We start from the raw sequence: 13,039 nt of genomic DNA on the forward strand, positions 1-13,039 counted from the left end.
TCTCCTGAGGAAGTGCAATAAACCCTTGAGAGCATACACATGTAATTTTTATCTCTGTGCTGCAGACAATTTAATCCTGTTTGCATTTTTGAGTTTCTTGGCAGTTTCTCTTGCTGCCAATAATATTTGCCAAAGGATAGCTAATCCGATTCATTAACATTAAATTCTGTAAAACTCCCAAAATGCTCATCATCCTCCATTGTATTTGTTACCTGTTTGTAGATGTTGGAGTCCTTGGCAGCCATTAGTTAATCTCCTTCTATTCCCTCATGAGTAATTTGTCTCATTCTCTTGACTAGGCACAGTACATCAATGTTTCATGAGCTTTCAGATATATCCTTCAATGAAAATAATTCTGTGACAAGTAGAGACCTGCTAATGAAGGTAAGATGTTGCATGTGGCTCAATGGATCTATTTTAGTGAGCTGTTCAATGTTTTAAAGTAAGTAATAAATAGTATCTATAATGAGTTAAACTAGTGGCTGACTGCATGTGAATGTTGTCAACCAATGAAGCAATAAGTGTACTAGGTGGTCTGGCTTGGCTTAAGCATTCAAAGCCTGTCGGATGCTAACTTTTTTAATAAACATTTAATGTGGGTATGCTGCCAAGAATACAACCTAAGTGTATCTTAGGAATTTGAACTTGAAGGATAAAGTGAGACTTGTGCCAATGGATTTTTGCTTTGTGCACTGAGGGCATGTAATTAAAACCCAAAGTGGAAGAGTTACAGATTCGATTGGTTCCCTTAAGTATTTATTTGTTAAATTTTTACCTGTTTTTCTTGTTTGTCCTCTATAATAAGGATTAGTTGTTGCATGAGAACTGGGGCAAATTTGTAATCCGATTGCTTTATTTGTTATATTTCAAATTATAGTGACCTAATTTCATATAGTTTGTATCAAAACAGACACCAATCACAGCATCTGGAAACATTGTGCTTTTATTTTGTTTTAAGAGAGCCACGTACTCCAGGAATACTGAATTACTGAAATATTAACACATAGAAATTTACAGTGATGAAGGGGCCACTCGTCCCATTGTGTCCATACTGGCTGATTTGTAGCCATCAGTCTAATCCCACTTTCCAGCTCTTGATCTGTAATTTTGATAGGTGTACATGCAAGTAGTTAGAGGATCGCTTGTCAATACCAGTGAGTTCCCAAACCCTGCCACTATTATTAGAACCATAGGAATATCCACCCCCACTATTCCACACCCTTGTGGTTTCGAGTGAGTCCTGCTCTTTTATCTGCACTAGCTCTTAATGTATTCTGAAAAAGTCTTTGGGTTTCTTTGATTTACTTACCAATATCTTGATGCCCTCTCTTTACTTTCCTAATTTCTTTTTAAGGTCACCTGTACACTTTTTTTTTACTCCTCCTAGATTCTTCATAGCACTGAGCCTTTGGTATCTGTCAAGAGCTTCCTTTTCTTTCTTTCTCCTAAGCCTCTTGACAGCCAGTGGCTCTGGATTTGTTAGTCCAGTTTTTTTGAGGGACATATTTGACCTAAACTCTTGTTATCTCTTCCTTGCCTGCCTCCCATTGAGAGCTAAGACCAGTTGAATAACAACTCCTTTTCTCTGATGTGCTTATCAAGAATATTGGATGATTGTTAATGATTTTGCCAGGATATTTTTGAAAGTTCTAGTGGACAGCCAAGTATAGCAGAGTCCTCCACCAGAAAAAAACAAGCCCAACTAGGAATGCACACTCACCATGTTTTGGATAGGGCTTGCAACACCTAACTCTCGGTATCTGAGAAGGACCAAAATGCATTCGGTCAAATTGAGGGGTTTGACAGGATTGCCTGTTTTAATATGTGTTTGACATGATTTTGCAATGCCATGCTGTGGTTGTACAAAGTTGATGTGACTATTTATTGGCTTGCTAGATTTTGGCAGTGTGACAATAATTCAGTTCATCTGAATGGATTTTGCCTTTTCTAAAAGAACATGATTCAGCTCAAGCACATGTTGTTGCACTTCTAGGAATTGCAGCTACATTCTTCTCCTTCTGCCCTTTTCACCACCGTGCCTGTTTTTAGTGCTTGGCTCCGTGAGGAGCATTTTTATTTCCCCACTCTCAGGCACTCCCTTTCAAACATGTCTTCTTTGATTTGAATTAGTGTCCAATAGGATGGGAGGCAGTAAATCTATGCTAATATTGTAACAATCAACACTGATACTTGTGTTTTGAAGAAAATGGTGATCTCATAAAGCATTTGTCCATCTCTGGGGGACTGTACCCCCCAAATTAGATACAGATTTTATCTTGAAGTGCTTCCAAAGTTGTTTTTTACTTGATTAAGCTGATTGGCCTAGTAAATGACATGCAGGAGGCCTAAACCTGATTTTGCTTCTCCCTGTATATTTTCCTGCATATTTTCAGTTGAATAATTGGGCTGAATGGTCAACATATTAGTCAAGAAGAAGGTACAATCCCAAAATTCGTAACTTGTGGGTTGCAGGAAGTGTTCAGTTTGTCTCGTGCTGTTTTAAAAAATATTAAGGCACTCCAATGTCATCTGTACATACAATAGTACATCCTGGCATATTTATCATCACTTGGGTATCAGGAAGCCATTGTTTCTCGCTCCTGCCGTAAGCTCCCTCCTTTGCTCAGACTGAACTGGACAGTGGAAAAACTTTGGCTTTCTGTTTTATCTAGACCTATATCCTACATGAACTCCATCACCAAGACCACTTGTTTCTTTGCAGCATCTTGTGTCCCACATCAACTTAGTCCCAGTGTCCTTGCAATTTTTAATCTTTACATTTGATTGGATACTTCCAACACCCCACTTCTGACTAGCCTTAAGTCCAACTTTGTACCTCATCCTTGACTTGTTTCTCCCTGCTTCTCTCTAACTTGAGGAATGTTCTGAAAAGCTTTATTTTGAATCAAAATTTCAGCGAACTCTCCTAATGTTTGTGCTCATGGTTTGTGCTCATAGATTAATATGCTTAATTTCTCCAACTGATAAAGTGATTAGTTACATTATAAATTTCGAGGTGCCAAATTATCCCACATGCTTCATTGTGTACAGAGCAGAAAATAATCAAGCATGGGTTGTTGCTTAATTCCTAATCAATTTTGGAGGTAGTCAAAGCATTTGTCTTCTGAATTCGAAGAGGACTGTGTAATATTTTTGTTAGGACTAATCTGTCAGGCACCCTGATCCATAAGCACATTTGAAAAGGAGCAGCAGTAGGTCATTTGGCCTCTTGAACCTGAGCTGCCATTCAATAAAATCATGGTTCATGTTTTTATGGGCTCAGCTCCACCTCCCCATAATCCTTAATTCCTTTACTGTTCAAAAATCTATCTATCTATGCTTGCCTTAAAGACAAACATTCAACAAGGTAGCCCCAACTGCTTCACTGGGCAGGGAATGCCACAGATTCATAACTGTCTGCTGGGGAATTCCCCCACCCCCCAGCCCCACCCAGAAACCCTAGGTAAAAATTTCAAACTGCAATTACCCTGCAATGGGAGCCATCCAAAAGTACAATATAAATAGCAAACTTTGGTTCCAACTGTCTTACAATCGTTTCCCAGAAGAAGTCAGAATTAAAACCACTTCTAACTTCTGGATAACTATAAAGTACAATATTCACTCTGAGCCCCACCATTGACAACCCAACCCCCATCCTGCTGCTCCCCAATTCTACCCACTTGTCTTACAAACTTACCTTCTCCATGTCTTTCCCAATGTGGCTGGACCTTTTAAACTTGCCTGCTTTATGACAACTAGAGCTGTAAAAGAAGGTGTGGTTTTCCTTTCTCTCCAACTCTCTGCCTGTGCCACATGCAAATATAAGAAATGAGTTCAAATCCGACCACAGAAACTAGGGATTTAAATTCAAATCAATAGGCATGAAACTATCAGATTGTTGTAAAAACCCATCTTATTCACAAATGTCCTTGAGGGTAGAAAATTGGTTATCCTTATCTTGTCTGCCCTACATGTGACTCCAGATCCACAGCAATATAGTTAACTCAACTGCCCTCTGAAATGGCCTAGCAGCTGTCAAGAGAATGGCTTGCCACCACCTCGAGGGCAATCAGAAACAGACCTTTCTAACAAAATCACAAACAGAATTTGCGATTCAAATGCCCTCAATTACATCACGCCGCAAAATTAGAGCAATTAATTCTGCCGTCGACAGGCGATCCAGTCTCGAGTGCATCACCCAGAAAGTGTTCTCATTTGTGTTCTAATCTGAGACTGGCATTAATGATCAGCTTTTGTGTTCATTTGGTTCTCAATATGGGATAAATTGCAGTTTCACTTCAAAATATCGCAGGTTGAAATTGGAATTTGCCCAACATGTTAGCACAAGCCTTCAGATTTGCTATGTAATTTATAAAAACACGAGGCTTTGGGGTTAAGATCTCACTTGGTGTCACATTGGCCAGAGTTCATAATTGATTTTTTTCCTAAATCTTCAGGAAGAAACTTTAAAGTTTGCAAACCTTGACAGCCGTGTGAAAGATAACCAAAAGCGGGGTCAGAAATGGCTACAGATGCAGAAACAAATGGTGTGTCATCTAGTCATTCCAAGACTTAACAGTTCTCAGATTGAATTCAAATAGTGATTCATCTTTACGTAATTCTTTGCTCTAAATGAGGCTATTAACCATTTCTCCTTTCTATTTCCAATGAGGACGCCACTGTTGCTGTTTGACTGGTTGCATTTTAAAAGCTATAATTATTGGGACGGTGCTGATGTTTATAAATATAATCATGTATTGACAACCAATGTATCATTTGAGATCTAAATTGTTCCACATTTAAGATGATCCAAAGCTAGTATGGGCAGAATCTTCGTCATGGTCTAAAGGGTAAAGGCAGTATTCTGACTCAATCACTGCTGAGTATACTGATGTTCACAAGGGTAGAAATTGGGGCTCCCATTTGGTCACCTATTTTAGGATAAGGAAGAAAGAACTAAATTCCGTACAGAAATAGGTAATTAGTGTCAGCTCAAGTCTGTTAGGCTGAATGGATTAGTTCTGGGGATGGATGTATAATCCTGTGAAAGATTTTGCAGGTCAATGCACTGGATTGGAAGAATGAGATGGAATCTCAGTGAAATGCAAGGTTGAGGATTTGGCAGGAAATCTATACACGGAAGAGCTGTGGACACTTGGTTGAAGATCAATAGATTTGAACTCAGGAAATCAAGGGAGATAAGAATCAAGCCAAAAAGTGGAGTTGAAGACAGTCACTTATTAACTTATTGAATGGTGGGAGCTGTAGGGTCTACTCTAGTTGTTACTTGTGTTCTTTCTGCTATAAAATAACACAACTAGTTGGCACTGCTGATAGCTGACCATTAGCTCCTTCTGGAAAGCTGCATATCTGATCATTATTTAAGGACTGCAGTGCCTTTTGATAGAATAAGATACCAAAGGTTATCCTCAAGATCACCATATGAAGAGAAGTTCCAGCCATGAATTTCTGGTAACAAAGGAGAAAAAGAAACTAAAGTGATGGAGGATAATATAATGTTTTGCCTGCACTTACAATTAAGTGGTAATTTGGGGTTAATATTGGCAAATGTTGTATTTGACCAACGCTGTTTACATTTTTATTATTGTTTTGTACATAATTACTTATCACTTAAATATTCACCATTAGCAAGAATGGGTAATCTATTTATAACCCCTGATATGTGAGAGAATTCCCAACCTTCAAGTGATTGATATTGATCAACTCAACATGGGAGATCCAGCTCTAGCTTTCCATCCCATGGTATGATCTGTAATTAAATAGACTCAAGTGTTCAGGTTGCAAACTGATTTAGTTACGTACAAAAGGGAGCGGTTTTAAGTATGGATAGTATGTTTAGGAAATGTGACATGCATTTAAAATGGATTAAACAATTTTGCTCCTCTTTTATAGGGTGTGATGCAGGGAACTGTGCCCTACCTGGGGACTTTCTTAACTGATCTAATTATGTTGGACACTGCTCTTCCAGATTATATTGATGTAAGTCTCTTTACATAAGAACATAAGAAATAGGAGCAGGAGTAGGCCATCTAGCCCCTCGAGCCTGCCCCGCCATTCAATAAGATCATGGCTGATCTGAAGTGGATCAGTTCCACTTTCCCGCTCTCTTCCCATAACCCTTAATTCCCTTGTCTGTCAAAAACCTATCTTCCCGTGTCTTAAATATATTTAGCGAGGTAGCCTCCACCACTTCAACGGGCAGAGAATTCCAGAGATTCACCACCCTTTGAGTGAAGAAGTTCCTCCTCAACTCTGATCTAAACTGCTCCCCCCCACTTATCTTGAGGCTGTGCCCTCTAGTCCTGCTATCCTTTCTAAGCGGGAAGAATCTCTCTACCTCTACCCTATCCATCCCCTTCATTATCTTATACGTCTCTGTAAGATCCCCCTTCATCCTTCTAAACTCCAACGAGTACAGACCCAGTGTATTTAGTCTCTCTTCATAGTCCAACCCCTTCATCTCCGGTATCAGCCTAGTGAACCTCCTCTGCACTCTCTCCAAGGCCAAAGTATCCTTGCGCAAATGCGGCGACCAAAACTGCACACTGTACTCCAGCTGCGGCCTCACCAGTGCCCTGTACAGTTGCAGCAAGACCTCCCTGCTTTTATATTCTATCCCCCTCGCTATAAAGGCCAGCATTCCATTTGCCTCTTTGATCACCTGCTGCACCTGCAGACTGGGTTTTTGTGACTCATGCACAAGGACCCCCAGGTCCCTCTGCACCATAGCATGCTGCAGCTTTTCACCCTTTAAATAGTAATCCCTCCTACTATTATTTCTGCCAAAGTGGATAACCTCACACTTGCTAACATTGTACTCCATCTGCCAGGTCCTTGCCCACTCGCTCAGCCTATCCAGATCCCTCTGCAGCCTTTCCACACCCTCCGCGCAATTTGCTTTTCCACTCATCTTCATGTCATCAGCAAATTTCGTCACCCTACACTCAGCCCCCTCCTCCAGATCATCTATATAAATGGTAAATAGCTGAGGCCCCAGCACCGATCCCTGCGGCACTGCACTAGTCACCAACCGCCAATCAGAATAGCACCCATTGATACCAACTCTCTGCCTCCTATTAGACAACCAATCCTCTATCCACGCTAACATCTTACCCCCAACTCCATGCACCCTAACCTTCTGAAGCAACTTTTTGTGAGGCACCTTATCAAACGCCTTTTGAAACACCACATCCACTGGTTACCCTCTGTCTACCTCACTAGTCACTTCCTCATAGAAATCCAATAAACTCGTCAAACATGACTTTCCCTTAACGAATCCGTGCTGCGTCTGCTCTATCAAACCACTCCTTTCCAGGTGCCTTGCTATTTCTTCTTTGGTGACGGATTCAAGCATTTTTCCAATTACAGACGTTAAACTAACCGGCCTATAATTCCCTGCCTTTTGTCTGCTACCTTTTTTAAATAGCGGCGTAACATTCGCCGTTTTCCAATCTTCCAGCACTTCCCCGGAATCCAGCAAATTTTGGTAAATAATCACTAAGGCACCCACTATCACCTCTGCCATTTCCTTCAGAACTTTGGGATGCATTCCATCCAGTCCTGGGGACTTGTCCACCATCAGTCCCGTTAGTCTATCAAGCACTATCTCTCTAGTGACAGTAATCGCATTCAGGCCTTAACTCCTACCATCCTTCTATCTTTAATATCCGGCAAACTATTCGCGTCCTCCTCCGTGAAGACCGAGGCAAAAAACTTATTTAAGGCCTCAGCCATTTCCTCATCTCCCACCACTAAGTCCCCCCTCTCATCCTCTAAGGGTCGAACATTCACTCTAGCCAGCCTCCTTTACAACATGTTGAGATTTTTTCTTTGCTATGATTACAGTTGTAGTGCAAGTTGCTTGGAGATGGGAATCAAAAAGACAATGAAAGAATTAATGAGACGAATGAATGAAGCACATTAAAGACAGTACATGCACGGCTTTGATTTGATGCTTTGTACTATGGATCAATCACTTGGTGATTTGCATGCAGCTTATTCACAAAGCAGCCAGTTGTGTGTAGCCCGATTTATTTTGTAGCCTAAAAATGTTATATAAATTGCACACTTTTTATTTGCGCAGGTAAGATTCTGTTAATTGGACATTGTTTTCCATTGCATTCTAAACTTTAAGTTTATTAATGTCACAAATAGGCTTACGATAATACGGCAATAAAGTTACTGTGAAAATCCCCCAATCGCCACACTCTGGCACCTGTTCGGTTCCACTGAGGGAGAATTTAACTTGACCCAAGCAGCTAACCAGCATGTCTTTCAGACTCTGGGAGAAAACCAGAGCACCTGGAGGAGACCCATGCAGAGAGGGGGAGAACATGCAGACTCCCCACAGTGACCCAAGCCGGGAATTAAACCCAGGTCCCTGTTGCTATGAGACAGCAGCGCTTGCCACTATCTCCCCTAGCTTGCCTACTTGTATAATAAACTTGGTGTTTACAAATTTGACTGCAGTAGAGGATTCTGTATAATTTTGCAAAATAATGACCTGTCAGTGCAATGCATTTATTTGTGTTGTACACAGCTACATTTTAATTTGGAGCCAGGTTTACAGGACTTGGATTTCACTCCTAAGTATCCTTTCAAGTTCACAATCTTGTAGTGTGATCTGACTGTTCGACAAGTCAAATTAATTTTTGCTGTTCTTGTTTGTCTCATATAGAATGGTTTGATCAACTTTGAGAAGAGACGGAAGGTTAGTATAAATTATTGCACCAAGCAAAACTTCGACAGTTGTATTTGGGGGGGATGGGGAGCATGCCTCTGTTATTGGGTTTGGAAGCAGAAATCCAAAACTCCAGGTCTGAAACATAAAAGTCACTAAAAATTGGATGAAGGAGGAACTTGACATGGTTGTCTTTCCGAGAAAGCTAAATGCATGGAAAAGGAATAAGAGAATGTTTGCAGTCTGATGAAGACAGGAGAGGCATAAATGCCAGCGCACAACCAGTTGGGCCAAATAGCCTATGTCTGTGCTGTTAATTTGAGTAAGAAGTCTCACAACACCAGGTTAAAGTCCAACCAGTTTATTTGACAGTAAACCCACAAGTTTTTGGGGTTTGCCCCTTCGTCAGGTGAGTAGAAAGTACTGGTCTCAAACAGAGCATATAAAAGGCACGCACAGTTTCACTATGCATCAAATCTAGCAAACAAAATGTTTTAAAATAGTTTTGGCACTATTCTAAAATCAATGACTCCGGTAAAGCAGCAGCAATTATAGTAGCTTTAAATCTCAACTTCCAATGTTTCTTTCCATGTTCTTTTTAGGAATTTGAGGTAATATCACAAATTAAACTGTTGCAGTCTGCTTGCAACAATTACAGCATCAATCCAGTCCAGAAGTTTTTAAAATGCTTTCACGGTCAACAATACTTGACTGACAAAGAAAGGTAAGAGGGTATTGCAAGCATGTGCTGATCAAACCATCAATGATTGTATAATCTTCCACCATTAGTGAGCTTGACAGTTCCCTGTTATAAATAGTTTTGTGATGGGAACCATACAGCACACAAGTTCATTCAGCCCATCTTGTTTGTGCCTGCTCAAAGATTTTTTTAAAAAAATAGCCGCCTGTTCTAATCCCACATTTTAGCAACTGGTCCGTAGCCTAACTAATTTAAAAAGGTACCAGGCTTATAACCTGAAAGTATCTGCCTCTACCAAAAAGAATTCAGACACTCACCATGCTCTGGGTGGAGAAGTCCATCTATCAATCACCTTAAATCTGTGTCCCCTGGTAATTGACCTCTCCGTTAGGGGGAGCTGGACTTTCCTCATAGCCTCAATTTTCAAGCTCTGACAACATTCTTGTAAATTTCCTCTACTCCAGAGGAATTATGTTGTTCCTGTAACATGGCAGCCAGGACGGTACATAATTCGAGTTGTGGCCTAACTGGTGTTTTATATGGGTTCCAGCATTACATCCCTGCTTTTGCAATCTATATCTTGTCCAATAACAGAAATATTCCATATGCCTTCTGTATCATAACCATCTGTATTGCCACCTTCAGCGACCCGTGGGATGGACTCCGAGGTATTGCATTTCATCTACCCCTCCCGTTTATTTCCTATTCCCTTGCATCAACTTGCACTTCAGGTTCAATTCCATTTGCCAGTTTTTCCACTCACTCAACCAAATCATTTTGGGTAGATGCACAAACACTGCTATCATATTCATGTCTTTATATCAGTATATAGTAACATGCACCAAACGAATAAGCCAATAGTTAGAGGAAAAAATGAGACCCTGATTCAGAAACCATGTTTTGAGTTTCTACTTTGAACACATCTGCTGGTCCAGATGTAAACTGTGCTACTTTCTGAAGTTTCTGCTCAAACATGTTTGTGCACCACTGACTTTTATCGCACACAATTGGCCAGCATTTTGGAAAGTGATTTTTTTGTTTAAATTTATACAAAATATTTGCCTCAAAGTATTCCTTGATGTACTGCTGTTTTATTAATTATCTCAAAAACCCCAAAGTTTAATCAATATCTCATCCTCTTCCTGGGATTTGAAATAATTGAAATGGACTTGTAGAAAGCTTTTATATAGTTGCATTGAATTGCAACAGTTGGCTTCTTAGTAAATGAACAAAAAATGAGCTTAAATATTCTTGCACCTTTTACACCACCTCAGGCTGCAGACAGACCTGCTGAGCCATTACCTGGAATGATTCATTTGAGCTGGGAGTATGGCCATTTTGTGGGTGGGGGAAGCTTTTACTATTTTCCTTTTTGGAATGGATTGGTTGATTTTGGGAAGATTGCACTCGAAACATTGGCAGCACAAACTTTTGCCCTTTTAATGTTTTGTCTGTTCCCATCATTGCCAGTCAACAAGATCTGCTCCTCATTTTGGTATCTGTACTCCTAGCACATGAGTGTTAGTCACTCAGTGAATGATGGACCAACTCCTTGCATTAACAATGGGTAGCTGCCCACCATCAGCTGTGTGCACTCATGGGTCAGTTTAACTCAGTTGGCTAGATGGCTGGTTAGTGATGCAGAGCAACAGCAACAGATCAGGTCCAATTCCGATATTAGCTGAGGTCAGTAATGAAGTCCTTGCCTTCTCAACCTTGCCTGTTGCCCGAGGTGTGGTAATCCTCTGGTTAAATCACCACCACTCAATACTCTCCATCCAAGGGGAAAGTAGTCTTTGGTCATCTGGGACTATGTCGACTTTACCTTCATGTGAAAATACAGATAAGGCCAGGAACTGCTGGCGATTTTGCAGCCTAATGCTAACTAGTGCACTTACTATTGCTTTATTTTCCTGTACCTCATGTTCAGGTTGGAAGATTTTGTTCCCTTCAGTGTGTCCCACAAAAAGGCTACGATGGTAATGGTGGCTGTCTTCTAAGAATGTCTGACACATGAAGTTAAATTCATTTCCATCTGCATTTCATGCAGTACAAAAGACTGCAGTTCCAGTAGCGAGAACCAGCAGTTAATCATTAATCAAAGTGCAGTGTTCTCCTGCCTGAAAATAAGTGCCTTTTGGAAGCAAATTAATCATTTGTGCAATTATTTTGTTTGTACAAATGAGTTTTTCAAAATATTAAGTTAATGAATATTGAATATTAAGCAAAGACATCACTTTTTTTAAATGGACCTTGTGTGAAATATGTTTATCTGCCATCCTGCAGCTATCGTGTGTCCTGTGAGCCAGAGGCAACTCCTGATGTTAGATCCACATCACCAAAACTCAGAAAGCGTATAGCGAAATGCCTCAGCCTGTAAGTATCATAAACAGAGAAGGTATCTCATCTGGTTGCTTTCTTTGAAATAAGCACCAATAGACAGACATGATGTGCATCAGCTACACCATGAATGTATATTTTAATTTGTGGCCAATATTGTTTTACTGGAGTGTGAAGATTCGGTGGTTGATAAAATTTAGTTTGAGATAATGTGATAACCGTTGGGGGTTGTTTTCGCCTCGAGCCTATATCTGTTGTCGATTAATTGACATAGGCTGATTGCTAATGACTAATCAATGACTTCATTATCATTGTATCATTTGATTGGACCAGATAGTCTTGCCTAGCAATTCCTATGTATCAAATGATAGCCAGTGTATAAATGGCTTGAACTTTTCAAATTTGCACTGAGAGGAGGAATCTCAAAAATGGATTAAAATGAAACGGCTTTGAGCATAGTTGTGTGCCTACATAATAAAAACTGAATTTAGTTGATTATTTGAATGCAAATCCAATCTACATTCCATGTTCTTTAAAGTTTACTGTTATGCGGATCAGCAAACAGCAAAACAAATCAATCTGCAACTCTATCACTGGTGATTCATGTTTGAAGATCAAATGTACAAATTAACATGCAAGTGTGTGTGCATCAAGATTACAAAGATATTTTGTTCTCAGATTGTCCCTGTCGTAGTAAAGCACCATCTTTTATTTATCTCCACATGGGCAAGGACTAAACAATGTGGAGGTTGAGGGAGAATCATTCCTTCCTACTGTGTTGTACCTTGCAAATTGTCTGTATTGCAAATTGTCATTGTTTTGGTCATAGAGAATATTGAAGTCAAGGCAGAGAAACATATATTGATTGCCTGGTATATTATCTTTCTATATAATTGGGTTGGCTTTAGTTGCATGTTATAAGTTCATAAGATATCAGAGCAGAATTAGACTCTTCGGCCCATTGAGTCTGCTCCGCCATTCAATCACCCTTCAACCCATCGCCAATTAAAAATCTGTCTAACTCCTCAAATTTACTCACTGTCCCAGCATTCACTGCACTTTGGGGTAGCAAATTCCACAGATTCACAACCCTTTGTGAGAAGTAGTTTCTCTTCAACTGTTTTAAATTTGCTACCTCTTATCCTAAGACTGTAACCTCTCATCCTAGAATGCCCCACAAGAGGAAGCATCTCTTCCATATCTACTTTATCCAAACCTTTTATCATCTTGTATACATAAGAACATAAGAAATAGGAGCAGGAGTAGGCCATCTAGCCCTTCCTCTTGACCTCCCCTCA

The 13,039-nt window shown here is 40.1% G+C and overlaps 1 protein-coding gene across 1 annotated transcript in view; it reads left to right on the forward strand.

The window, feature by feature from the left end:
• LOC145347934 (ral guanine nucleotide dissociation stimulator-like 1) overlaps positions 1 to 13,039 on the forward strand; it is a 92,350-nt gene that overhangs the window by 64,331 nt on the left and 14,980 nt on the right. Inside the window, exons 18-23 of the mRNA XM_080195922.1 lie at positions 300 to 384; positions 4,458 to 4,547; positions 5,914 to 6,000; positions 8,699 to 8,731; positions 9,304 to 9,425; positions 11,688 to 11,777. Coding sequence (XP_080052048.1) covers positions 300 to 384; positions 4,458 to 4,547; positions 5,914 to 6,000; positions 8,699 to 8,731; positions 9,304 to 9,425; positions 11,688 to 11,777 — 507 coding nt within the window. The remainder of the gene's footprint in view (positions 1 to 299; positions 385 to 4,457; positions 4,548 to 5,913; positions 6,001 to 8,698; positions 8,732 to 9,303; positions 9,426 to 11,687; positions 11,778 to 13,039) is intronic.

The sequence above is a fragment of the Carcharhinus amblyrhynchos genome, chromosome 9, assembly GCF_965287045.1.
Source record: "Carcharhinus amblyrhynchos chromosome 9, sCarAmb.v2.hapA, whole genome shotgun sequence".
NCBI classification, from domain to species: Eukaryota; Metazoa; Chordata; class Chondrichthyes; order Carcharhiniformes; family Carcharhinidae; genus Carcharhinus; species Carcharhinus amblyrhynchos.